Source organism: Podarcis pityusensis (assembly GCF_964106645.2).
Source record: "Podarcis pityusensis genome assembly, chromosome: 4".
NCBI lineage: Eukaryota > Metazoa > Chordata > Lepidosauria > Squamata > Lacertidae > Podarcis > Podarcis pityusensis.
In genome coordinates this window covers 56,684,063-56,711,139 of record NC_138027.1, presented here as the reverse complement: position 1 = coordinate 56,711,139, position 27,077 = coordinate 56,684,063, and the positions used below count along the sequence as shown (strand labels likewise).

The 27,077-nt window shown below is 54.4% G+C and overlaps 1 protein-coding gene across 1 annotated transcript in view; it reads left to right on the top strand.

Annotated features, from left to right (window-relative positions):
- RSPH1 (radial spoke head component 1) overlaps positions 1 to 27,077 on the top strand; it is a 42,415-nt gene that overhangs the window by 2,143 nt on the left and 13,195 nt on the right. The window contains exons 3-5 of the mRNA XM_081003631.1: positions 275 to 380; positions 1,378 to 1,468; positions 3,095 to 3,230. Coding sequence (XP_080859757.1) covers positions 275 to 380; positions 1,378 to 1,468; positions 3,095 to 3,230 — 333 coding nt within the window. The remainder of the gene's footprint in view (positions 1 to 274; positions 381 to 1,377; positions 1,469 to 3,094; positions 3,231 to 27,077) is intronic.

Sequence of the window (27,077 nt, the reverse complement as noted above, 5' to 3'; positions counted from 1 at the left end):
ATCATCCACACACAAGAAGGAAATGTTAGCATATTTGCAGAAATATTTCTTTAAAAGTAGGGGGAAAAGTTCTAAGTAGAGCAGGGACCCCAAACCATCCAATGGGGACTGAGCATGCTCAGTAGACATGTAATGCTGACTGATTGGGGGGGGGGGAACGAGGGCAGTTGCAGTTTCTGCTTGTTTAGTGTATATTGGCCATTTTCATAATATATATGCTTTAGTAAAACAACCAGAGCATGAACAATAAGTTTCTATAATGTATATGTTTCAGGGATTGTACAGATTCAAGAATGGTGCACGCTACATAGGAGAATATTTCGATAATAAAAAACATGGCAAAGGAATCTTTTATTATCCAGATGGATCCCGATATGATGGTAAATTGTATTTTCTCTGTTCGGATTTAAATGTGAGGATTTTGATGACTAGTGAAGTGTACCCATTCGTGATCAGGTCCTCCTTGTGAGCTTCCCATATGCATCTAGCTGGCTATTGTGAGAATGCTGGATTAGAGAGGCCTTTGGCCTGATCCAGCAGGGCTCTTCCTATGTACTTAAGATAACATGAAAGATATAGTGGGTGAATAGAGAATTGCCACAGTGGGTCCACTCAATATGTGAGTTGGCTGGGGCACAATGGTGGGTGTGAAAGCACAGCGACACAACGTATGGTCTTGCGTGAGTGCCAAATGCAGATTAGCAGAACCAGGATGTTGCCTCGCTGTGCCAACAATAACTGCTATGATTAGATGCTGGCTCAAGTGCAATCGGCAAAGCTGCTATGTGAAACAAAGAATGAGTAGAGTGAGTGACTGGAGATGCTGAATCAGCTTTGCAGAACCCTAAAAGCTTTCTATCATTATGGAGCGAGTAAACAATAAGGAGAGTAAACACAATGTGTGGTGGTTAGGCTCCCCTTTATAGAAAAGGTAGGAGATCTACATTGCGAACATGGAAATTGTGGTGAGAAGAGTGAGAACTCACTGTTTTGATGCAACTTTGCACACATAATATTTGAAATAATCTCTCCTAATGAACATATATGTAGCTTCTTTATAACACCAGACTATTGTGTGTCTAGCTAGTAGAATGTATATTGGTCACACTCTTATGCAGGACATTTGTATTTATGTAATCAGTTACTCCAGTTATATTGCCTTATCACAGTACAGGATTATTTTAGTTCAGTTTGCTTTACATTTCTCAATTGTATTCAGTAATATTTGTGTTTTTAAGAAAATCATTATATAAATATTGAACACTTGCCACCATGATAACAAATGTATTATTTGTAATCAAGCCAAATATTAAGTACTCTGGTTTATAAAGAAATGGATACAAAATAGTGCATATGTTTCTATTGTATTCATTGCAGGAGAGTGGGTGGAGGACCAAAGACATGGAAATGGCATTTACTACTATGTAAATGGAGACACATACGATGGAGAGTGGTTCAATCACTACAGGTTGTTCGACTGAAACTTTAGGTTTCTTTTACATTTTTGAGTGAATGATAAATTCTGGTGGGATCTGAAACAAATGTGTAGTGTATCCTCACCTCTTAGTAGTCCTGTTGTTCAGGGATTCTAGCCAGCTTCAAACAGGAGCCTTGTAGTATTGTCTAGGCTTTTCAGGAAACAAAAGGGTACTTCTGTCCCTGCCTCCACTTCACATCCCAAGATCATCTTCTGCTGTGCTACATAATGCTAGAGCACTGAGGTTTGGGGCTGACTGACAGTCCTGAACCTAAGCATTTTATTGCTGTATGTCAGGTGTGCTTTCCGGGGAATGTGAAAGTGAAAATGTACCCTTTTCCCTCTTCTTTCTCCCACAGTGTCCCCAAACAGTACAGTGAGGAGAGTTTTTTAGTCTTTTGGCAGTCATCCTTGGCAGTGGGGTTTAAATTTGGTGCTGAATCCAAGAATTGGTTCCATACAAAATACTGGAAGAATTTGGGATTTTAGTGTAGCTGTGATTTGGCAGCTTCCTGCTCCAAGTTCCTGTCTTACAGGAGAACACACAAGTTCTCTCTCCAGACAATGAGATTAGTTGCTCTAGTGTTTTCTTCTCTTTCTTTTTATTCTCTCAAACCTGAAAGCTCCAAATTTCTTGTTAGGTCATTTTGGTTCCTCTGCCCCCTTTCTTTCAATTTGTACATTTCAATACAGTGGTACCTCAGGTTAAGAACTTAATTCGTTCTGGAGGTCCATTCTTAACCTGAAACTGTTTTTAACCTGAGGTACCACTTTAGCTAATGGGGCCTCCCGCTGCGGCCACACGATTTCTGTTCTCATCCTGAAGCAAAGTTCTTAACCTGAGGTACTATTTCTGGGTTAGTGGAGCCTGTAACCTTAAGCGTCTGTAACCTTAAGCGTCTGTAACCTGAAGCGTCTGTAACCTGAGGTACCACTGTATTCCAAATCCAATGGGGCTTATTCCCAGGTAACTGGATATAGGACTGCAATTTTAATTTTTAGCTTGTTGTTTCCCCTAGAAATCAATTGAATAATCAATTTAAATTCGTTATTTAAATCACTTTGATTTAAGGGCAGGTCCACACCTCGGCTTGCTTTGCTGCTTTTCCCTGGGAAAATTTGCAGTGTCCTGCTGAATCATACAAAACAGCAACTGAGTTGTCTGCAGATTGCTATTTGTTCCGATTCAGCAGGTTTTTCAGAGCGGGTTTTCCGGGGGAAAGCTGCAGAGCAAATGCAAAACCATTGGGACCTGTGCCTTTAAAGTATGGGGCAAGCGGAAAATGGAAGCGGAAGTTTCGATGAGCGCTTAATCCAGGCATGTCCAAAGCCTGTTAAGGGGGCCTAATCTGACCCCTGTGGCAGTTTATTTCCTGGGGTAAAATCCCCCCAAAACCTCAATCAACAACAAATGTACAATCCTTAAAAAAGGTCAACAACCTTGGTTGGCCCTCACACATGTTCACTTCATCAAATCCGGCCCTCTTTGAAAAAAGTTTGGGCACCCCTGGAATCAGTACAGCCTGTGACAATCGGAGGAAGATAACTTTGGTGTCCATAATCAAGCTGTGAGGTTTCCACCTGTTTAATGTGAAACTGTTCTTTGTCTCTCCATAGGCATGGGCAAGGTACATATCTGTATGCATTAACTGGCTCTAAATATGTTGGCACCTGGGCAAATGGACAACAAGAAGGAGCTGCTGAACTTATTCACCTAAACCATAGATACCAGGGGAAGTTTGTGAATAAAAATGTATGTATGCTATTGTATTGTATTGTATTGATCAGTTGAGATTTTTGATGTTATCTTTCATTATCTTTCAAAAACATTTATTTATTTGAACATTGAACATATTGGACATTTATTTATTTATTTATTATTGTTTAATTTTATTTAACTGAAAAGATTTATATGCTGCTTAATTGACAAAAACCTCTTAAAGTTTTGTGTAGAATAATATAAATTAATCATTAAAATACCAAATGAAATCAGTTGTTAAAACCAATGGAAGTATAATATAAATATAAACAAATGGGGTAGGCAGTGTGCGGGCTGAAATTGGTTTTAACAAGCTCCACTTTTTGAAATATGGCAACCCTTTATTATAGAGTGATGCGGCATTAAGTTACAACAGCAGCAAACTGCGATGCCAGAACCATCACTATGGAATCGGGTTGTGCGATGGGGACCCAGGGATCACCTAGCCTCGCAGGACCCCTGGAGCCTGATCAAACAACGCCTTTCCATAACAATGGTTGCGCTCTCACTGGGGTCAGGCTGTCGTGACCCCTGGGGACCCATCACACCCCCGTTTCCATAGCGAAGGTTCTGGACTTGCAGGGGTATGACTGAGTGATCCCTGGTACCCCATTGCACAACCTGTTTCCAGAGCGACGCTCCCATTTCCATAACAATGATTCCGGCCTTGCAGAGGTCAGCCTGGGACGATGACGCACAACCCGTTTCCTGAGCGGTGATCCTGAGCTCGCAAGGTTCAGGCTGTTTGAACCCTGGGTCTGCAACGTACAACCTATTTCCATAGCGACAGTCCCATTTCCATAGCAACGGCTCATGCCTGACAGGCTGACCCTCGGGAATCCATCAGAAAACGGTGACGGTTCCTGCCTCGCAGGGGTCAGGTTTGGTAACCCCAGGGCCTGGGTGCGCAGCCCGTTTCCCGAGCGAAGGTCATGAGCTCGCAAAGGTCAGGGTGGGTGACCTGTGCGGCCACAATGTAAAACCCGTTTCCATAGGGACAAACCCATTTCCGTAGCAATGGCCCTATTTCCATAGCGATGGCCCCTGCCTCACAGAGATCAGGCTGGTTGATCCGCGGGACTCCGTCACAAAACCCGTTCCCTGAGTGATGGTCACCAGCTCGCAAGGGTCTGGCTGGGAGACCCTTGGGTCCTCAACCTAGAACCCGATTACATAGCCACGAACCCATTTCCATAGCGATAGTCCCATTTCCATAACGATGGTCCCTGCCTCAAGGGGTCAGGTGGGTGATGCTCGGGACTCCGTCACAGAGCCCGTTCCCTGAGTGATGGTCCCCAGCTCGCAAGGGTCAGGCTTGGAGACCGTTGGGTCCCCAACCTAGAACCCGTTTCCATAGCGACGAACCTGTTTCCATAGCGACAGTCCCGTTTCCATAGCGACGGTCCCTGCCTCACTGGGGTCAGGCTGGGTGACGCTCAGGACTCCATCACAAATCCCGTTCCCTGAGTGATTGATGGTCCCCAGCTCGCAAGGGTCAGGTTTGGAGACCCTTGTGTCCCCAACCTAAAACCCATTTCTATAGCAACGGTCCTGTTTCCATAGCGACGGTTCCTGCCTCGCAGTAGTCAGGCTGAGTAGACCCAGGGGCCCGGTCGTATAACCTGTTCCCTGAGTGATTGTCCTGAGCCCGCAAAGGTCTGGCTGGGAGACCCTTGGGTCCTCAACCTAGAACGGGTTTCCATAGTGACGAACCCGTTTCCATAGCGATAGTCCCGTTTCCATAGCGATGGTCCGTGCCTCAAGGGGTCAGGCTGGGTAATGCTCGGGACTCCGTCACAGAGCCCGTTCCCCGAGTGATGGTCCCCAGCTCGAAAGGGTCAGGTTCAGGGTCCCTTGAGTCCCCAACCTAAAACCCATTTCCATAGCGACGAACCTGTTTCCATAGCGACTGTCCTGTTTCCATAGCGACAGTCCCTGCCTCACTGGGCTCAGGCTGGGTGACGCTCAGGACTCCATCACAAAACACGTTCCTCGAGTGATGGTCCCCAGCTCGCAAGGGTGAGGCTCGGAGACTCTTAGGTCCCCAACCTAGAACCCGTTTCCATAGCGACGAACCTGTTTCCATAGCGACTGTCCCGTTTCCATAGCAATGGTCCCTGCATCACAGGGGCCAGGCTGGGTGACGCTCGGGACCCTGTCACAGAACCCGTTCCCCAAGAGATGGTCCCCAGGTCGCAAGAGTCAGGCTCGGATACCCTTCGGTCCCCGACCCGTTTCCATAGCGACAGTCCCATTTCCATAGCGATGGTCCCTGCCTCACAGGAGTCAGGCTGGGTAACGCTCGGGACTCCGTGACAGAACCCGTTCCCCGAGTGATGGTCCCCAGCTCACATGGGTCAGGTTCAGGGTCCCTTGAGTCCCCAACCTAAAACCCGTTTCCATAGCGATGAACCTGTTTCCATAGCGACTGTCCCGTTTGCATAGCAATGGTCCCTGCATCACAGGGGCCAGGCTGGGTGACGCTCGGGACCCCGTCACAGAATCCGTTCCCCAAGAGATGGTCCCCAGATCGCAAGAGTCAGGCTTGGAGACCCTTGGGTCCCTGTCCCATTTCCATACCGACAGTCCTGTTTCCATAGCGACGGTCCCTGCCTCGGAGACTTGGGTCCCCAACCTAAAACCCATTTCCATAGCAATGGTTCTGTTCCCATAGCGACTGTGCTGTTTCCATAGCGACGGTCCCTGCCTCACTGGGGTCACGCTGGGTGACGCTCCATCACAAAACCCTTTCCCCGAGTGATGGTCCCCAGCTCGCAAGGGTCCGGCTCGGAGACTCTTAGGGTCCCCAACCTAGAACCCGTTTCCATAGCGACAGTCATGTTTCCATAGCGATAGTCCCATTTCCATAGCGATGGTCGTATAACCCGTTCCCTGAGTGATTGTCCTGAGCTCGCAAGCGTCTGGCTTGGGTCCTCAACCTAGAACCCGTTTCCATAGCGACGAACCCGTTTCCATAGCGATAGTCCCATTTCCATAGCGATGGTCCGTGCCTCAAGGGGTCAGGCTGGGTGATGCTCGGGACTCCGTCACAGCCCGTTCCCCGAGTGATGGTCCCCAGCTCGCAAGGGTCAGGCTCTGGGGTCTCCAACCTAAAACGCATTTTCATAGCAACCGTCCCGTTTCCATAGCGACTGTCCTGTTTCCATAGCGACGGTCCCTGCCTCACTGGGGTCAGGCTGGGTGACGCTCAGGACTCCATCACAAAACCTGTTCCCCGAGTGATGGTCCCCAGCTCGCAAGGGTCAGGCTCGGAGACTTGGGTCCCCAACCTAGCATCCGTTTCCATAGCGACTGCCCTGTTTCCATAGCGACGGTCCCTGCCGCACTCCGGTCAGCCTGGATGACGCTCAGCACTCCATCACAAAACCCGTTCCCCGAGTGATGGGCACCAGCTCGCAAGGGTCAGGCTCGGAGACCCTTGTGTCCCCAAGCTAAAACCCGTTTCCATAGCAACGGTCCTGTTTCCATAGCGATGGTTCCTGCCTCGCAGCAGTCAGGCTGGGTGGACCCAGGGGCCCAGTCCTATAACCCATTCCCTGAGTGATTGTCCTGAGATCACAAGGGTCTGGCTGGGAGACCCTTGGGTCCTCAACCTAGAATCCGTTTCCATAGCGACAAACCCGTTTCCATAGCAATAGTCCCGTTTCCATAGCGATGGTCCCCACCTCAAGGGGTCAGGCTGGATGATGCTTGGGACTCCGTCACAGAGCCCGTTCCCCGAGTGATGGTCCCCAGCTCGCAAGGGTCAGGTTCAGAGCCCCTTGAGTCCCCAACCTAGAACCCATTTCCATAGCGACGAACCTGTTTCCATAGCGACAGTCCCATTTCCATAGCGATGGTCCCTGCCTCAAGAGGTCAGGCTGGGTGATGCTTGGGACTCCGTCACAGAGCCCGTTCCCCGAGTGATTGTCCCCAGCTCGCAAGGGTCAGGTTCAGAGACCCTTGGGTCCCCAACCTAGAACCCGTCTCCATAGCAACAAACCTGTTTCGATAGCGACTGTCCCGTTTCCATTGCAATGGTCCCTTGGGTCCGCAACCTAAAACCCATTTCCATAGCAACGGTCCCGTTTCCATAGCGACTGTCCTGTTTCCATAGCGACGGTCCCTGCCTCACTGGGGTCAGGCTGGGTAACGCTCAGGACTCCGTCACAAAACCCGTTCCCCGAGTGATGGTCCCCTGCTCGCAAGGGTCAGGTTCGGAGAACCTTGTGTCCCCAACCTAAAACCCATTTCCATAGCAATGGTCCTGTTTCCATAGCGACGGTTCCTGCCTCGCAGCAGTCAGGTTGGGTGGACCCAGGGGCCCGGTCGTATAACCCATTCCCTGAGTGATTGTCCTGAGATCGCAAGGATCTGGCTGGGAGACCCTTGGGTCCTCAACCTAGAACCCGTTTCCATAGCGACGAACCCGTTTCCATAGCGATACTCCCGTTTCCATAGCGACGGTCCCTGCCTCACTGGGGTCAGGCTGGGTGACGCTCAGGACTCCATCACAAAACCCGTTCCCCGAGTGATGGTCCCCAGCTCGCAAGGGTCAGGCTCGGAGACCCTTGTGTCCCCAACCTAAAACCCATTTCATAGCAACGGTCCTGTTTCCATAGCGACGGTTCCTGCCTTGCAGCAGTCAGGCTGTGTGGACTCGGGGGCCCAGTCATATAACCCATTCCCTGAGTGATTGTCCTGAGGGTCTGGCTGGGAGACCCTTGGGTCCTCAACCTAGAACGGGTTTCCATAGTGACGAACCCGTTTCCATAGCGATAGTCCCGTTTCCATAGTGATGGTCCGTGCCTCAAGGGGTCAGGCTGGGTGATGCTCGGGACTCCGTCACAGAGCCCGTTCCCCGAGTGATGGTCACCAGCTCACAAGGGTCAGGTTCAGGGTCCCTTGAGTCCCCAACCTAGAACCCACTTCCATAGCGACGAACCTGTTTCCATAGCGACTGTCCTGTTTCCATAGCGACGGTCCCTGCCTCACAGGGGTCAGGCTGGGTAACGCTCGGGACTCCGTGACAGAGCCCGTTCCCCGAGTGATGGTCCCCAGCTCACATGGGTCAGGTTCAGGTTCCCTTGAGTCCCCAACCTAGAATCCATTTCCATATCGACGAACCTGTTTCCATAGCGACTGTCTTGTTTCCATAGCGATGGTCCCTGCCTCACTGGGCTCAGGCTGGGTGACGCTCGGGACTCCCTCACTGAACCCGTTCCCCAAGTGATGGTCCCCAGCTCGTAAGGGTCAGGCTCGGAGGCTTGGGTCCCCAACCTAGAACCCGTTTCCATAGCAACGGTACTGTTTCCATAGCGACGGCCCCTGCCTCTCAGGGGTCAGGCTGGGTGACCCTTGGGACTCCGTCACAAAACCCGTTTCTCGAGTGATAGTCCCCAGCTCGCAAGGGTCAGGCTCGGAGACCCTTGGGTCCCCAACCTAAAACCCATTTCCATAGCAACGGTTCCGTTCCCATAGCGACTGTCCTGTTTCCATAGCGACGGTCCCTGCCTCACTGGGGTCACGCTGGGTGACGCTCCATCACAAAACCCTTTCCGCGAGTGATGGTCCCCAGCTCGCAAGGGTCAGGCTCGGAGACTCTTGGGATCCCCAACCTAGAACCCGTTTCCATAGCGACAGTCATGTTTCCATAGCGATGGTCCCATTTCCATAGCGATGGTCGTATAACCCGTTCCCTGAGTGATTGTCCTGAGCTCGCAAGCGTCTGCCTTGGCTCCTCAACCTAGAACCCGTTTCCATAGCGACGAACCCGTTTCCATAGCAATAGTCCCATTTCCATAGCGATGGTCCGTGCCTCAAGGGGTCATGCTGGGTGATGCTCGGGACTCCGTCACAGAGCCCGTTCCCCGAGTGATGGTCCCCAGCTCGCAAGGGTCAGGTTCAGAGACCCTTGGGTCCCCAACCTAGAACCCGTTTCCATAGAGATGGTACTGTTTCCATAGCGACCCCCCCTGCCTCTCAGGGGTCAGGCTGGGTGACCCTTGGGACTCCGTCACAAAACCCGTTTCTCGAGTGATAGTCCCCAGCTCACAAGGGTCAGGCTCGGAGACCCTTGGGTCCCCAACCTAAAACCCATTTCCATAGCAACGGTTCCGTTTCCATAGCGACTGTCCTGTTTCCATAGCGACGGTCCCTGCCTCACTGGGGTCAAGTTGGGTGATGCTCCATCACAAAACCCTTTCCCCGAGTGATGGTCCCCAGCTCGCAAGGGTCAGGTTCAGAGACCCTTGGGTCCCCAACCTAGAACCCGTTTCCATAGCGATGAACCTGTTTCCATAGCAACGGTCCCTGCCTCACTGGGCTTAGGCTGTGTGACGCTCAGGACTCCATCTCAAAACCCGTTCTTCGAGTGATGGTCCCCAGCTCGCAAGGGTCAGGCTCGGAGACCCTTGGGTCCCCAACCTATAACCCATTTCCATAGTGACGGTCCCGTTTCCATAGCGACTGTCTTGTTTCCATAGCGACGGTCCCTGCCTCACTGGGTTCAGGCTGGGTGACCCTCGGGACTCCGTCACAAAACCCGTTCCCCGAGTGATGGTCTCCTGCTCGCAAGGGTCCGGTTTGGAGACCCTTGTGTCCCCAACCTAAAACCCATTTCCATAGCAACGGTCCTGTTTCCATAGCGCCGGTTCCTGCCTCGCAGTAGTCAGGCTGGGTAGACCCAGGGGCCCGGTTGTCTAACCTGTTCCCCGAGTGATGGTCCAGAGCTCGCAAGGGCTCGCAAGCGAGATCCTTGAGTCCTCAACCTAGAACCCGTTTCCATAGCGACGAACCCGTTTCCATAGTGATAGTCCCATTTCCATAGCGATGGTCCGTGCCTCAAGGGGTCAGGTTGGGTGATGCTCGGGACTCCGTCACAGACCCCGTTTCCCGCGTGATGGTCCCCAGCTCAAGGGGTCAGGCTGGGTGATGCTCGGGACTCCGTCACAGAGCCCGTTCCCCGAGTGATGGTCCCCAGCTCGCAAGGGTCAGGTTCAGAGACCCTTGGGTCCCCAACCTAGAACCCGTCTCCATAGCGATGAACTTGTTTCCTTAGCGACTGTCCCGTTTCCATTGCAATGGTCCCTTGGGTCCGCAACCTAAAACCCATTTCCATAGCAACGGTCCCGTTTCCATAGAGACTGTCCTGTTTCCATAGCGATGGTCCCTGCCTCAAGGGGTCAGGCTGGGTGACGCTCAGGACTCCATCACAAAACCTGTTCCCCGAGTAATGGTCCCCAGCTCGCAAGGGTCGGGCTCGGAGACTCTTGTGTTCCCAACCTAGAACCCGTTTCCATAGCGACTGTCCTGTTTCCATCGCGACGGTCCCTGCCTCGCAGCAGTCAGGCTGGGTGGACCCAGGGGCCCGGTCGTATAACCCGTTCCCTGAGTGATGGTCCCCAGCTCGCAAGGGTCAGGCTCGGAGACCCTTGGGTCCCGAATCTAAAGCCCATTTCCATAGCAACGGTTCCGTTTCCATAGCGACTGTCCTGTTTCCATAGCGATGGTCCCTGCCTCACTCGGGTCACGCTGGGTGACGCTCCAGCACAAAACCCTTTCCCCGAGTGATGGTCCCCAGCAAGGGTCAGGCTCGGAGACTCTTGGGTCCCCAACCTAGAATCCGTTTCCATAGCGACTGGCCTGTTTCCATAGCGACGGTCCCTGCCGCACTCCGGTCAGCCTGGATGACGCTCAGGACTCCATCACAAAACCCGTTGCCCGAGTGATGGTCCCCAGCTCTCAAGGGTCAGGTTCAGAGACCCTTGAGTCCCCAACCTAGAACCCATTTCCATAGCGATGAACCTGTTTCCATACCGACAGTCCTGTTTCCGTAGCGACGTTCCCTGCATCACTGGGGTCAGGCTGGGTGACGCTCGGGACTCCCTCACTGAACCCGTTCCCCAAATGATGGTCCCCAGCTCGTAAGGGTCAGGCTCGGAGATTTGGGTCCCCAACCTAGAACCCGTTTCCATAGCGATGGTACTGTTTCCATAGCGACGGCCCCTGCCTCTCAGGGGTCAGGCTGGGTGACCCTTGGGACTCCATCACAAAACCCGTTTCTCGAGTGATAGTCCCCAGCTCGCAAGGGTCAGGCTCGGAGACCCTTGGGTCCCGAATCTAAAACCCATTTCCATAGCAACGGTTCCGTTTCCATAGCGACTGTCCTGTTTCCATAGCGATGGTCCCTGCCTCACTCGGGTCACGCTGGGTGACGCTCCAGCACAAAACCCTTTCCCCGAGTGATGGTCCCCAGCTCGCAAGGGTCAGGCTCGGAGATTCTTGGGGTCCCCAACCTAGAACCCATTTCCATAGCGATAGTCCCATTTCCATAGCGATGGTCGTATAACCCGTTCCCTGAGTGTTTGTCCTGAGCTCGCAAGCGTCTGTCTTGGGTCCTCAACCTAGAACCCGTTACCATAGCGACGAACCCGTTTCCATAGCGATAGTCCCATTTCCATAGCGATGGTCCGTGCCTCAAGGGGTCAGGCTGGGTGACGCTCAGGACTCCATCACAAAACCCGTTCCTCGAGTGATGGTCCCCAGCTCGCAAGGGTCAGGCTCGGAGACTCTTGGGTCCCCAACCTAAAACGCATTTCCATAGCAACGGTCCCATTTCCATAGCGACTATCCTGTTTCCATAGCGACGGTCCCTGCCTCACTGGGGTCAGGCTGGGTGACGCTCAGGACTCCATCACAAAACCCGTTCCCCGAGTGATGGTCCCCAGCTCGCAAGGGCCAGGTTCAGAGACCCTTGGGTCCCCAACCTAGAACCCGTCTCCATAGCGACGAACTTGTTTCCATAGCGACTGTCCCGTTTCCATTGCAATGGTCCCTTGGGTCCCCAACCTAAAACCCAATTCCATAACAACGGTCCCGTTTCCATAGCGACTGTCCTATTTCCATAGCGATGGTCCCTGCCTCAAGGGGTCAGGCTGGGTGACGCTCAGGACTCCATCACAAAACCTGTTCCCCGAGTAATGGTCCCCAGCTCGCAAGGGTCGGGCTCGGAGACTCTTGTGTTCCCAACCTAGAACCCGTTTCCATAGCGACTGTCCTGTTTCCATCGCGACGGTCCCTGCCTCGCAGCAGTCAGGCTGGGTGGACCCAGGGGCCCGGTCGTATAACCCGTTCCCTGAGTGATGGTCCCCAGCTCGCAAGGGTCAGGCTCGGAGACCCTTGGGTCCCGAATCTAAAGCCCATTTCCATAGCAACGGTTCCGTTTCCATAGCGACTGTCCTGTTTCCATAGTGATGGTCCCTGCCTCACTCGGGTCACGCTGGGTGACGCTCCAGCACAAAACCCTTTCCCCGAGTGATGGTCCCCAGCAAGGGTCAGGCTCGGAGACTCTTGGGTCCCCAACCTAGAACCCGTTTCCATAGCGATGGTACTGTTTCCATAGCGACGGCCCCTGTCTCTCAGGGGTCAGGCTGGGTGACCCTTGGGACTCCATCACAAAACCCTTTTCTCGAGTGATAGTCCCCAGCTCGCAAGGGTCAGGCTCGGAGACCCTTGGGTCCCGAATCTAAAACCCATTTCCATAGCAACGGTTCCGTTTCCATAGCGACTGTCCTGTTTCCATAGCGATGGTCCCTGCCTCACTCGGGTCACGCTGGGTGACGCTCCAGCACAAAACCCTTTCCCCGAGTGATGGTCCCCAGCTCGCAAGGGTCAGGCTCGGAGATTCTTGGGGTCCCCAACCTAGAACCCGTTTCCATAGCGATAGTCCCATTTCCATAGCGATGGTCGTATAACCCGTTCCCTGAGTGTTTCTCCTGAGCTCGCAAGCGTCTGTCTTGTGTCCTCAACCTAGAACCCGTTACCATAGCGACGAACCCGTTTCCATAGCGATAGTCCCATTTCCATAGCGATGGTCCGTGCCTCAAGGGGTCAGGCTGGGTGATGCTCGGGACTCCGTCACAGAGCCCGTTCCCCGAGTGATGGTCCCCAGCTTGCAAGGGTCAGGTTCAGAGACCCTTGGGTCCCCAACCTAGAACCCGTTTCCATAGCGATGAACCTGTTTCCATAGCAACTGTCCTGTTTTCATAGCGACGGTCCCTGCCTCACTGGGCTCAGGCTGGGTGACGCTCAGGACTCCATCACAAAACCCGTTCCTCGAGTGATGGTCCCCAGCTCGCAAGGGTCAGGCTCGGAGACTCTTGGGTTCCCAACCTAGAACCCGTTTCCATAGCAACGGTCCTGTTTCCATAGCGACGGTTCCTGCCTCGCAGCAGTCAGGGTGGGTGGACCCAGGGGCACGGTCGTATAACCCGTTCCCTGAGTGATGGTCCCCAGCTCGCAAGGGTCAGGTTCAGAGACCCTTGGGTCCCCAACCTAAAACGCATTTCCATAGCAACGGTCCCGTTTCCATAGCGACTATCCTGTTTCCATAGCGACGGTCCCTGCCTCACTGGGGTCAGGCTGGGTGACGCTCAGGACTCCATCACAAAACCCGTTCCCCGAGTGATGGTCCCCAGCTCGCAAGGGTCAGGCTCGGAGACTCTTGGGTCCCCAACCTAGAATCCGTTTCCATAGCGACTGGCCTGTTTCCATAGCGACGGTCCCTGCCGCACTCCGGTCAGCCTGGATGACGCTCAGGACTCCATCACAAAACCCGTTGCCCGAGTGATGGTCCCCAGCTCTCAAGGGTCAGGTTCAGAGACCCTTGAGTCCCCAACCTAGAACACGTTTCCATAGCGATGAACCAGTTTCCATACCGACAGTCCTGTTTCCATAGCGACGGTCCCTGCCTCACTGGGGTCAGGCTGGGTGACGCTCGGGACTCCCTCACTGAACCCGTTTCCCAAATGATGATCCCCAGCTCGTAAGAGTCAGGCTCGGAGACTTGGGTCCCCAACTTAGAACCCGTTTCCATAGCGATGATACTGTTTCCATAGCGACGGCCGCTGTCTCTCAGGGGTCAGGCTGGGTGACCCTTGGGACTCCGTCACAAAACGCGGTTCTCGAGTGATGGTCCCCAGCTAGCAAGGGTCAGGCTCGGAGACCCTTGGGTCCCCAATCTAAAACCCATTTCTATAGCAACGGTTCCGTTTCCATAGCGACTGTCCTGTTTCCATAGCGACGGTCCCTGCCTCACTCGGGTCACTCTGGGTGACGCTCCATCACAAAACCCTTTCCCCGAGTGATGGTCCCCAGTTCGCAAGGGTCAGGCTCGGAGACTCTTGGGGTCCCCAACCTAGAACCCGTTTCCATAGCGACAGTCATGTTTCCATAGCGATAGTCCCATTTCCATAGCGATGGTCCGTGCATCAAGGGGTCAGGCTGGGTGATGCTCGGGACTCCGTCACAGAGCCCGTTCCCCGAGTGATGGTCCCCAGCTCGCAAGGGTCAGGCTCGGAGACTTGGGTCCCCAACCTAGAATCCGTTTCCATAGCGACTGCCCTGTTTCCATAGCGACGGTCCCTGCCTCAGTGCGGTCAGCCTGGATGACGCTCAGGACTCCATCACAAAACCCGTTCCTCGAGTGATGGTCCCCAGCTCGCAAGGGTCAGGCTCGGAGACCCTTGGGTCCCCGACCTAGAACCCGTTTCCATAGCGATGAACCTGTTTCCATAGCAACTGTCCTGTTTCCATAGCGACGGTCCCTGCCTCACTGGGCTCAGGCTGGGTGACGCTCAGGACTCCATCTCAAAACCCGTTCCTCGAGTGATGGTCCCCAGCTCGCAAGGGTCAGGCTCGGAGACCCTTGGGTCCCCAACCTATAACCCATTTCCATAGTGACGGTCCCGTTTCCATAGCGACTGTCTTGTTTCCATAGCGACGGTCCCTGCCTCACTGGGCTCAGGCTGGGTGACGCTTAGGACTCCCATCACAAAACCCGTTCCCCGAGTGATGGTCCCCAGCTTGCAAGGGTCAGGCTCGGAGACTCTTGGGTCCGCAACCTAGAACCCGTTTCCAAAGCGACAGTCATGTTTCCATAGCAACGGTTCCTGCCTTGCAGGGTTCAGGATGGGTGACTCTCGGGACTCCGTCACAAAACCCATTCCCCGAGTGATGGTCCCCTGCTCGCAAGGGTCAGGTTTGGAGACCCTTGTGTCCCCAACCTAAAACCCATTTCCATAGCATCGGTCCTGTTTCCATAGCGCCGGTTCCTGCCTCGCAGTAGTCAGGCTGGGTAGACCCAGGGGCCCGGTTGTCTAACCTGTTCCCCGAGTGATGGTCCTGAGCTCGCAAGGGCTCGCAAGCGAGACCCTTGAGTCCTCAACCTAGAACCCGTTTCCATAGCGACGAACCCGTTTCCATAGTGATAGTCCCGTTTCCATAGCGATGGTCCGTGCCTCAAGGGGTCAGGTTGGGTGATGTTCGGGACTCCGTCACAGAGCCCGTTCCCCGAGTGATGGTCCCCAGCTCAAGGGGTCAGGCTGGGTGATGGTCGGGACTCCGTCACAGAGCCCGTTCCCCGAGTGATGGTCCCCAGCTCGCAAGGGTCAGGTTCAGAGACCCTTGGGTCCCCAACCTAGAACCCGTCTCCATAGCGACGAACTTGTTTCCATAGCAACTGTCCCGTTTCCATTGCAATGGTCCCTTGGGTCCGCAACCTAAAACCCATTTCCATAGCAACGGTCCCGTTTCCATAGCGACTGTCCTGTTTCCATAGCGATGGTCCCTGCCTCAAGGGGTCAGGCTGGGTGACGCTCAGGACTCCATTCCAAAACCCGTTCCCCGAGTGATGGTCCCCTGCTCGCAAGGGTCAGGTCTGGAGAAACTTGTGTCCCCAACCTAAAACCCATTTCCATAGCAGCCGTCCTGTTTCCATAGCGACGGTTCCTGCCTCGCAGCAGTCAGGCTGGGTGGACCCAGGGGCCCGGTCGTATAACCCGTTCCCTGAGTGATTTTTCTGAGCTCGCAAGGGTCTGGCTGGGAGACGCTTGGGTCCCCAACCTAAAACGCATTTCCATAGCAACGGTCCTGTTTCCATAGCGACTGTCCTGTTTCCATAGCGACGGTCCCTGCCTCACTGGGGTCAGGGTGGGTGACGCTCAGGACTCCATCCCAAAAGCCGTTCCACGAGTGATGGTCCCCAGCTTGCAAGGGTCAGGCTTGGAGACTCTTGGGTCCCCAACCTAGAATCCGTTTCCATAGCCACTGCCCTGTTTCCATAGCGACGGTCCCTGCCTCACTGCGGTCAGGCTGGATGACGCTCAGGACTCCATCACAAAACCCGTTTCCCGAGTGATGGTCCCCAGCTCGCAAGGGTCAGGCTCGGAGACCCTTGTGTCCCCAACCTAAAACCCATTTCCATAGCAACGGTCCTGTTTCCATAGCGACGGTTCCTGCCTCGCAGCAGTCAGGCTGGGTGGACCCAGGGGCCCAGTCGTATAACCCATTCCCTGAGTGATTGTCCTGAGGGTCTGGCTGGGAGACCCTTGGGTCCTCAACCTAGAATCCGTTTCTACAGCGACGAACCCGTTTCCATAGCAATAGTCCCGTTTCCATAGCGATGGTCCCCACCTCAAGGGGTCAGGCTGGGTAATGCTCGGGACTCCATCACAAAACCCGTTCCCCGAGTGATGGTCCCCAGCTTGCAAGGGTCAGGCTCGGAGACTCTTGGGTCCGCAACCTAGAACCCGTTTCCAAAGCGACAGTCATGTTTCCATAGCGCCGGTTCCTGCCTCGCAGTAGTCAGGCTGGGTAGACCCAGGGGCCCGGTTGTCTAACCTGTTCCCCGAGTGACGGTCCTGAGCTCGCAAGGGCTCGCAAGCGAGATCCTTGAGGGCTCAACCTAGAACCCGTTTCCATAGCGACGAACCCGTTTCCATAGTGATAGTCCCGTTTCCATAGCGATTGTCCGTGCCTCAAGGGGTCAGGTTGGGTGATGCTCGGGACTCCGTCACAGAGCCCGTACCCCGCGTGATGATCCCCAGCTCAAGGGGTCAGGCTGGGTGATGTTCGGGACTCCGTCACAGAGCCCGTTCCCCGAGTGATGGTCCCCAGCTCAAGGGGTCAGGCTGGGTGATGCTCGGGACTCCGTCACAGAGCCCATTCCCCGAGTGATGGTCCCCAGCTCGCAAGGGTCAGGTTCAGAGACCCTTGGGTCCCCAACCTAGAACCCGTCTCCATAGCGACGAACTTGTTTCCATAGCGACTGTCCCGTTTCCATTGCAATGGTCCCTTGGGTCCGCAACCTAAAACCCATTTCCATAGCAACGGTCCCGTTTCCATAGCGACTGCCCTATTTCCATAGCGATGGTCCCTGCCTCAAGGGGTCAGGCTGGGTGACGCTCAGGACTCCATCACAAAACCTGTTCCCCGAGTAATGGTCCCCAGCTCGCAAGGGTCAGGCTCGGAGACTCTTGGGTTCCCAACCTAGAACCCGTTTCCATAGCGACTGTCCTGTTTCCATAGCGATGGTCCCTGCCTCACTGGGGTCAGGCTGGGTAACGCTCAGGACTCCGTCACAAAACCCGTTCCCCGAGTGATGGTCCCCTGCTCGCAAGGGTCAGGTTCGGAGAACCTTGTGTCCCCAACCTAAAACTCATTTCCATAGCAACGGTCCTGTTTCCATAGCGGCGGTTCCTGCCTCGCAGCAGTCAGGCTGGGTGGACCCAGGGGCCCAGTGGTATAACCCATTCCCTGAGTGATTGTCCTGAGATCACAAGGGTTGGCTGGGAGACCCTTGGGTCCTCAACCTAGAATCCGTTTCCATAGCGACGAACCCGTTTCCATAGCAATAGTCCCATTTCCATAGCGATGGTCCCTGCCTCACAGGGGTCAGGCTGGGTGACGCTTGGGACTCCGTCACAGAGCCCATTCCACGAGTGATGGTCCCCAGCTCGCAAGGGTCAGGTTCGGAGACCCTTGGGTCCCCAACCTAGAAACCGTTTCCATAGCAACAAACCTGTTTCCATAGCGACAGTCCCGTTTCCATAGCGATGGTCCCTGCCTCAAGGGGTCAGGCTGGGTGATGCTTGGGACTCCGTCACAGAGCCCGTTCCCCGAGTGATGGTCCCCAGCTCGCAAGGGTCAGGTTCAGAGACCCTTGGGTCCCCAACCTAGAACCCGTTTCCATAGCAACGAACCTGTTTCCATAGTGACTGTCCCGTTTCCATTGCAATGGTCCCTTGGGTCCGCAACCTAAAACCCATTTCCATAGCAACGGTCCCGTTTCCATAGCGACTGTCCTGTTTCCATAGCGATGGTCCCTGCCTCAAGGGGTCAGGCTGGGTGATGCTCAGGACTCCATCACAAAACCTGTTCCCTGAGTAATGGTCCCCAGTTCTCAAGGGTCAGGCTCGGAGACTCTTGGGTTCCCAACCTAGAACCCGTTTCCATAGCGACTGTCCTGTTTCCATAGCAACGGTCCGTGCCTCACTGGGGTCAGGCTGGGTGACGCTCAGGACTCCATCACAAAACACGTTCCTCGAGTGATGGTCCCCAGCTCGCAAGGGTGAGGCTCGGAGACTCTTAGGTCCCCAAACTAGAACCCGTTTCCATAGCGACGAACCTGTTTCCATAGCGACTGTCCCGTTTCCATAGCAATGGTCCCTGCATCACAGGGGCCAGGCTGGGTGACGCTCGGGACCCTGTCACAGAACCCGTTCCCCAAGAGATGGTCCCCAGGTCGCAAGGGTCAGGTCCGGAGAACCTTTTGTCCCCAACCTAAAACCCATTTGCATAGCAACCGTCCTGTTTCCATAGCGACGGTTCCTGCCTCGCAGCAGTCAGGCTGGGTGGACCCAGGGGCCCGTTCGTATAACCCGTTCCCTGAGTGATGGTCCCCAGCTCGCAAGGGTCAGGCTCGGAGACCCTTGGGTCCCCAACCTAAAACGCATTTCCATAGCAACCGTCCCGTTTCCATAGCGACTATCCTGTTTCCATAGCGACGGTCCCTGCCTCACTGGGGTCAGGCTGGGTGACGCTCAGGACTCCATCACAAAACCCGTTCCCCGAATGATGGTCCCCAGCTCGCAAGGGTCAGGCTTGGAGACTCTTGGGTCCCCAACCTAGAATCCGTTTCCATAGCGACTGGCCTGTTTCCATAGCGACGGTCCCTGCCGCACTCCGGACAGCCTGGATGACGCTCAGGACTCCATCACAAAACCCGTTGCCCGAGTGATGGTCCCCAGCTCTCAAGGGTCAGGTTCAGAGACCCTTGAGTCCCCAACCTAGAACACGTTTCCATAGCGATGAACCTGTTTCCATACCGACAGTCCTGTTTCCGTAGCGACGGTCCCTGCCTCACTGGGGTCAGGCTGGGTGACGCTCGGGACTCCCTCACTGAACCCGTTTCCCAAATGATGATCCCCAGCTCGTAAGAGTCAGGCTCGGAGACTTGGGTCCCCAACTTAGAACCCGTTTCCATGGCGATGGTACTGTTTCCATAGCGACGGCCCCTGCCTCTCAGGGGTCAGGCTGGGTGACCCTAGGGACTCCGTCACAAAACGCGGTTCTCGAGTGATAGTCCCCAGCTCGCAAGGGTCAGGCTCGGAGACCCTTGGGTCCCCAATCTAAAACCCATTTCCATAGTAACGGTTCCGTTTCCATAGTGACTGTCCTGTTTCCATAGCGACGGTCCCTGCCTCACTCGGGTCACTCTGGGTGACGCTCTATCACAAAACCCTTTCCCCGAGTGATGGTCCCCAGCTCGCAAGGGTCAGGCTCGGAGACTCTTGGGGTCCCCAACCTAGAACCCGTTTCCATAGCGACAGTCATGTTTCCATAGTGATAGTCCCATTTCCATAGCGATGGTCGTCTAACCCGTTCCCTGAGTGTTTATCCTGAGCTCGCAAGCGTCTGGCTTTGGTCCTCAACCTAGAACCCGTTACCATAGCGACGAACCCGTTTCCATAGCAATAGTCCCATTTCCATAGCGATGGTCCGTGCTTCAAGGGGTCAGGCTGGGTGATGCTCGGGACTCCGTCACAGAGCCCGTTCCCCGAGTGATGGTCCCCAGCTTGCAAGGGTCAGGTTCAGAGACCCTTGGGTCCCCAACCTAGAACCCGTTTCCATAGCGATGAACCTGTTTCCATAGCAACTGTCCTGTTTCCATAGCGACGGTCCCTAACTCACTGGGCTCAGGCTGGGTGACACTCAGGACTCCATCTCAAAACCCGTTCCCCGAGTGATGGTCCCCAGCTTGCAAGGGTCAGGCTCGGAGACTTGGGTCCCCAACCTAGAATCCGTTTCCATAGCGACTGCCCTGTTTCCATAGCGACGGTCCCTGCCTCAGTGCGGTCAGCCTGGATGACGCTCAGGACTCCATCACAAAACCCGTTCCTCGAGTGATGGTCCCCAGCTCGCAAGGGTCAGGCTCAGAGACCCTTGGGTCCCCAACCTAGAACCCGTTTCCATAGCGATGAACCTGTTTCCATAGCAACTGTCCTGTTTCCATAGCGACGGTCCCTGCCTCACTGGGCTCAGGCTGGGTGACGCTCAGGACTCCATCTCAAAACCCGTTCCTCGAGTGATGGTCCCCTGCTTGCAAGGGTCAGGTTTGGAGACCCTTGTGTCCCCAACCTAAAACCCATTTCCATAGCAACGGTCCTGTTTCCATAGCGCTGGTTCCTGCCTCGCAGTAGTCAGGCTGGGTAGACCCAGGGGCCCGGTTGTCTAACCTGTTCCCCGAGTGATGGTCCTGAGCTCGCAAGGGCTCGCAAGCGAGACCCTTGAGTCCTCAACCTAGAACCCGTTTCCATAGCGACGAACCCGTTTCCATAGTGATAGTCCCGTTTCCATAGCGATGGTCCGTGCCTCAAGGGGTCAGGTTGGGTGATGTTCAGGACTCCGTCACAGAGCCCGTTCCCCGAGTGATGGTCCCCAGCTCAAGGGGTCAGGCTGGGTGATGCTCGGGACTCCGTTACAGAGCCCGTTCCCCGAGTGATGGTCCCCAGCTCGCAAGGGTCAGGCTCAGAGACCCTTGGGTCCCCAACCTAGAACCCGTCTCCATAGCGATGAACTTGTTTCCATAGCGACTGTCCCGTTTCCATTGCAATGGTCCCTTGGGTCCGCAACCTAAAACCCATTTCCATAGCAACGGTCCCGTTTCCATAGAGACTGTCCTGTTTCCATAGCGATGGTCCCTGCCTCAAGGGGTCAGGCTGGGTGACGCTCAGGACTCCATCCCAAAACCCGTTCCCCGAGTGATGGTCCCCTGCTCACAAGGGTCAGGTCCGGAGAACCTTGTGTCCCCAACCTAAAACCCATTTCCATAGCAACCGTACTGTTTCCATAGCGACGGTTCCTGCCTCGCAGCAGTCAGGCTGGGTGGACCCAGGGGCCCGGTCGTATAACCCGTTCCCTGAGTGATGGTCCCCAGCTCACAAGGGTCAGGCTCGGAGACCCTTGGGTCCCCAACCTAAAACGCATTTCCATAGCAATGGTCCTGTTTCCATAGCTACTGTCCTGTTTCCATAGCGACGGTTCCTGCCTCACTGGGGTCAGGGTGGGTGACGCTCAGGACTCCATCCCAAAACCCGTTCCCCGAGTGATGGTCCCCTGCTCGCAAGGGTCAGGTCCGGAGAACCTTGTGTCCCCAACCTAAAACTCATTTCCATAGCAACGGTCCTATTTCCATAGCGGCGGTTCCTGCCTCGCAGCAGTCAGGCTGGGTGGACCCAGGGGCCCAGTGGTATAACCCATTCCCTGAGTGATTGTCCTGAGGGTCTGGCTGGGAGACCCTTGGGTCCTCAACCTAGAATCCGTTTCCACAGCGATATACCCGTTTCCATAGCAATAGTCCCGTTTCCATAGCGATGGTCCCCACCTCAAGGGGTCAGGCTGGGTGATGCTTGGGACTCCGTCACAGAGCCCGTTCCCCGAGTGATGGTCCCCAGCTCGCAAGGGTCAGGTTTGGAGACCCTTGGGTCCCCAACCTAGAACCCGTTTCCATAGCGACGAACCTGTTTCCATAGCGACTGTCCCGTTTCCATTGCGATGGTCCCTGCCTCACAGGGGTCAGGCTGGGTGACGCTCGGGACTCCGTCACAGAGCCCCCCCGCGTGATGGTCCCCAGCTCGCAGGGTCAGGTTCAGAGACCCTTGAGTCCCCAACCTAGAACCCATTTCCATAGCGACAAACCTGTTTTCATAGCGACAGTCCCGTTTCCATAGCGACGGTCCCTGCCTCAGTGCGGTCAGCCTGGATGACGCTCAGGACTCCATCACAAAACCCGTTCCTCGAGTGATGGTCCCCAGCTCGCAAGGGTCAGGCTCGGAGACCCTTGGGTCCCCAACCCAGAACCCGTTTCCATAGCGATGAACCTGTTTCCATAGCAACTGTCCTGTTTCCATAGCGACGGTCCCTGCCTCACTGGGCTCAGGCTGGGTGATGCTTAGGACTCCCATCACAAAACCCGTTCCCCGAGTGATGGTCCCCAACTTGCAAGGGTCAGGCTCGGAGACTCTTGGGTCCGCAACCTAGAACCCGTTTCCAAAGCGACAGTCATGTTTCCATAGCAACGGTTCCTGCCTTGCAGGGTTCAGGCTGGGTGACCCTCAGGACTCCGTCACAAAATCCGTTCCCCGAGTGATGGTCCCCTGCTTGCAAGGGTCAGGTTTGGAGACCCTTGTGTCCCCAACCTAAAACCTATTTCCATAGCAACGGTACTGTTTCCATAGCGCTGGTTCCTGCCTCGCAGTAGTCAGGCTGGGTAGACCCAGGGGCCCGGTTGTCTAACCTGTTCCCCGAGTGATGGTCCTGAGCTCGCAAGGGCTCGCAAGCGAGACCCTTGAGTCCTCAACCTAGAACCCGTTTCCATAGCGACGAACCCGTTTCCATAGTGATAGTCCCGTTTCCATAGCGATGGTCCGTGCCTCAAGGGGTCAGGTTGGGTGATGTTCAGGACTCCGTCACAGAGCCCGTTCCCCGAGTGATGGTCCCCAGCTCAAGGGGTCAGGCTGGGTGATGCTCGGGACTCCGTTATAGAGCCCGTTCCCCGAGTGATGGTCCCCAGCTCGCAAGGGTCAGGTTCAGAGACCCTTGGGTCCCCAACCTAGAACCCGTCTCCATAGCGATGAACTTGTTTCCATAGTGACTGTCCCGTTTCCATTGCAATGGTCCCTTGGGTCCGCAACCTAAAACCCATTTCCATAGCAACGGTCCCGTTTCCATAGCGACTGTCCTGTTTCCATAGCGATGGTCCCTGCCTCAAGGGGTCAGGCTGGGTGACGCTCAGGACTCCATCCCAAAACCCGTTCCCCGAGTGATGGTCCCCTGCTCACAAGGGTCAGGTCCGGAGAACCTTGTGTCCCCAACCTAAAACCCATTTCCATAGCAACCGTACTGTTTCCATAGCGACGGTTCCTGCCTCGCAGCAGTCAGGCTGGGTGGACCCAGGGGCCCGGTCGTATAACCCGTTCCCTGAGTGATGGTCCCCAGCTCACAAGGGTCAGGCTCGGAGACCCTTGGGTCCCCAACCTAAAACGCATTTCCATAGCAACGGTCCCGTTTCCATAGCGACTGTCCTGTTTCCATAGCGACGGTTCCTGCCTCACTGGGGTCAGGGTGGGTGACGCTCAGTACTCCATCCCAAAACCCGTTCCCCGAGTGATGGTCCCCTGCTCGCAAGGGTCAGGTCCGGAGAACCTTGTGTCCCCAACCTAAAACCCATTTCCATAGCAACCGTGCTGTTTCCATAGCGACGGTTCCTGCCTCGCAGCAGTCAGGCTGGGTGGACCCAGGGGCCCAGTCGTATAACCCATTCCCTGAGTGATTGTCCTGAGGGTCTGGCTTGGAGACCCTTGGGTCCTCAACCTAGAATCCGTTTCCACAGCGATGAACCCGTTTCCATAGCAATAGTCCCGTTTCCATAGCGATGGTCCCCACCTCAAGGGGTCAGGCTGGGTGATGCTTGGGACTCCGTCACAGAGCCCGTTCCCCGAGTGATGGTCCCCAGCTCGCAAGGGTCAGGTTTGGAGACCCTTGGGTCCCCAACCTAGAACCCGTTTCCATAGCGACGAACCTGTTTCCATAGCGACTGTCCCGTTTCCATTGCGATGGTCCCTGCCTCACAGGGGTCAGGCTGGGTGACGCTCGGGACTCCGTCACAGAGCCCCCCCGCGTGATGGTCCCCAGCTCGCAAGGGTCAGGTTCAGAGACCCTTGAGTCCCCAACCTAGAACCCATTTCCATAGCGACGAACCTGTTTTCATAGCGACAGTCCCGTTTCCATAGCGATGGTCCCTGCCTCAAGGGGTCAGGCTGGGTGACGCTCAGGACTCCGTCACAAAACCCGTTCCCCGAGTGATGGATTCCAGGTCGGAAGTGTCAGGCTCGGAGACTCTTGGGTCCCCAACCTAGAACCCGTTTCCATAGCGACAGTCATGTTTCCATAGCAACGGTTCCTGCCTCGCAGGGGTGAAACTGGGTAACCCCAAGGTCCCTGTCGGAAAACCCGTTTCCTGAGCGATGTTCTTGAGCTTGCAGAGCTCAGGCTGGGTGACCTGTGCAAGAGCAACTTATTATTATTTTTTTAAAAATAATTTTTATTAAAGTTTTAAACAACAAAGAAAAAACGAAACGCATACACAATACATATAACAAAAACACACACCAAAAACAAAACAAAATTCAACAATAAAGAAACAAGAAACATAACAATTAAAAACAATATCTCTTTTCCATATCCGTTTTTTAGTTACTTATTTTCTGGACTTCCTCATACCTCCCTCTTTTGTATTCCAATCCAAATTATTTGTCCAGCAATTTCTTTTCCACTTTTTTAATCCCAATCTTTAGCTTTATTAAGATATTAAAATATATAACTTCAACTTCTTTAAACCTGATCTTTAGTCTTAGTATCATATAACGTTAAAATTTTTCCTCTTAATATCAAATTTCCATTTCTTTAAACATCTTTAATCCTAATCTTTAATCTTAGTCTATCATTATCTTTAACCTGTACAGCTGGAATCCGCTTATTTTCAGTCCAACATCACTCTAACATTCCTTAATTTTGCAATGTTTCTGAAGATAGTCTTTAAATTTCTTCCAATCTTCCTCCATCGACTCTTCTCCCTGGTCACGGATTCTACCAGTCATTTCCGCCAATTCCATATAGTCCATAAGTTTCATCTGCCATTCCTCCAGCGTGGGAAGTTCTTGTGTCTTCCAATACTTTGCGATGAGTATTCTTGCTGCTGTTGTTGCATACATAAAGAAAGTTCTATCCTTTTTTAACACCATTTGGCCGACTATGCCCAGGAGGAAGGCCTCTGGTTTCTCCTGTGCAAGAGCAACTTAAAGCCCGTTTCCATAGCGACGGCCCCTTGCCTTTCAGGGATCAGGCTGCGTGACCCTTGGGACTCTGTCACAAAACCCGTTTCCTGAGTGATGGTCCCCAGCTCGCAAGGGTCTGGATCGGAGACCCTTGGGTCCCCAAGCTAAAACCCATTTCCATAGCAACGAATCTGTTTCCATAGCGACTGTCCCCTTTCCCTAGCGACGGTCCCTGCCGCACAGAGATAAGGCTGGGTGATCCTTGTGACTCCTTGTGACTCTCAGGGATCAGGTTGGGTGACCCTCGGGACTCTGTCACAAAACCCGTTTCCTGAGTGATGGTCCCCAGCTCGCAAGGGTCTGGCTCGGAAACCGTTTCCATAGCAACAGTCATGTTTCCATAGCAATGGTTCCTACCTCACAGGGGTCCGGCTGCGTGACCCGTTTCCCGAGTGATGGTCCCCTGCTCGCAAGGGTCAGGTTCGGAGAACCTTGTGCCCCCAACCTAAAACCCATTTCCATAGCATCGGTCCTGTTTCCATAGCGACGGTTCCTGCCTCGCAGCAGTCAGGCTGGGTGGACCCAGGGGCCCAGTCGTATAACCCGTTCCGTGAGTGATTTTCCTGAGCTCGCAAGGGTCTGGCTGGGAGACGCTTGGGTCCTCAACCTAGAACCCGTTTCCATAGCGACAAACCGATTTCCATAGCGATGGTCCCTGCCTCAAGGGGTCAGGCTGGGTGATGCTCGGGACTCTGTCACAGAGCCCGTTCCCAGAGTGATGGTCCCCAGCTTGCAAGGGTCAGGTTCAGAGACCCTTGGGTCCCCAATCTAGTGACGAACCTGTTTCCATAGCGACTGTCACATTTCCATAGCGACAGTCCCTGCCTCACGGGTCAGGCTGGGTGACGCTCGGGACTCCGTCACAGATCCTGTTCCCCTAGTGATGGTCCCCAGCTCTCAAGGGTCAGTCTCGGAGACTCTTGAGTCCCCAACCTAGAACCCATTTCCATTGCGACGGCCCCTGCCTCTCAGGGGTCAGGCTGGGAGACCCTCGGGACTCCATCACAAAACCCATTCCTCGAGTGATGGTCCCCAGCTCTTAAGGGTTCAGAGACCCTTGGGTCCCCAAACTAAAACCCGTTTCCATAGCAACGGTCCAGTTTCCATAGCGACTGTTCCTGCCTCGCAGTGGTGAAGCTGGGTAACCCCAAGGGTTGGATGACCCGTTTCCTGAGAAAAGTTCTTGAGCTTGCAGAGCTCAGGCTGGGTGACCTGTCGGACAGCAACTTAAAGCCCGTTTCCATAGCGACGGCCCGTTTCCATAGCGACGGCCCTTGCCTCTCAGGGATCAGGCTGCATGACCCTTGGGACTCTTGGGTCACAAAACCCGTTTCCTGAGTGATGGTCCCCAGCTTGCAAGGGTCTGGATTGGAGACCCTTGGGTCCCCAAGCTAAAACCCATTTCCATAGCAACGAATTTGTTTCCATAGCGACTGTCCCCTTTCTCTAGCGACGGTCCCTGCCTCACAGAGATAAGCCTGGGTGATCCTTGTGACTCCGTCACAAAACCCGTTCCCCAAGTGATGTTCCCGAGCTCGCAAAGGTCAAGCTTGGAGACCCTTGGGTCCCCAACCTAAAACCTTTTCCCACAGCAATGGTCCTGTTT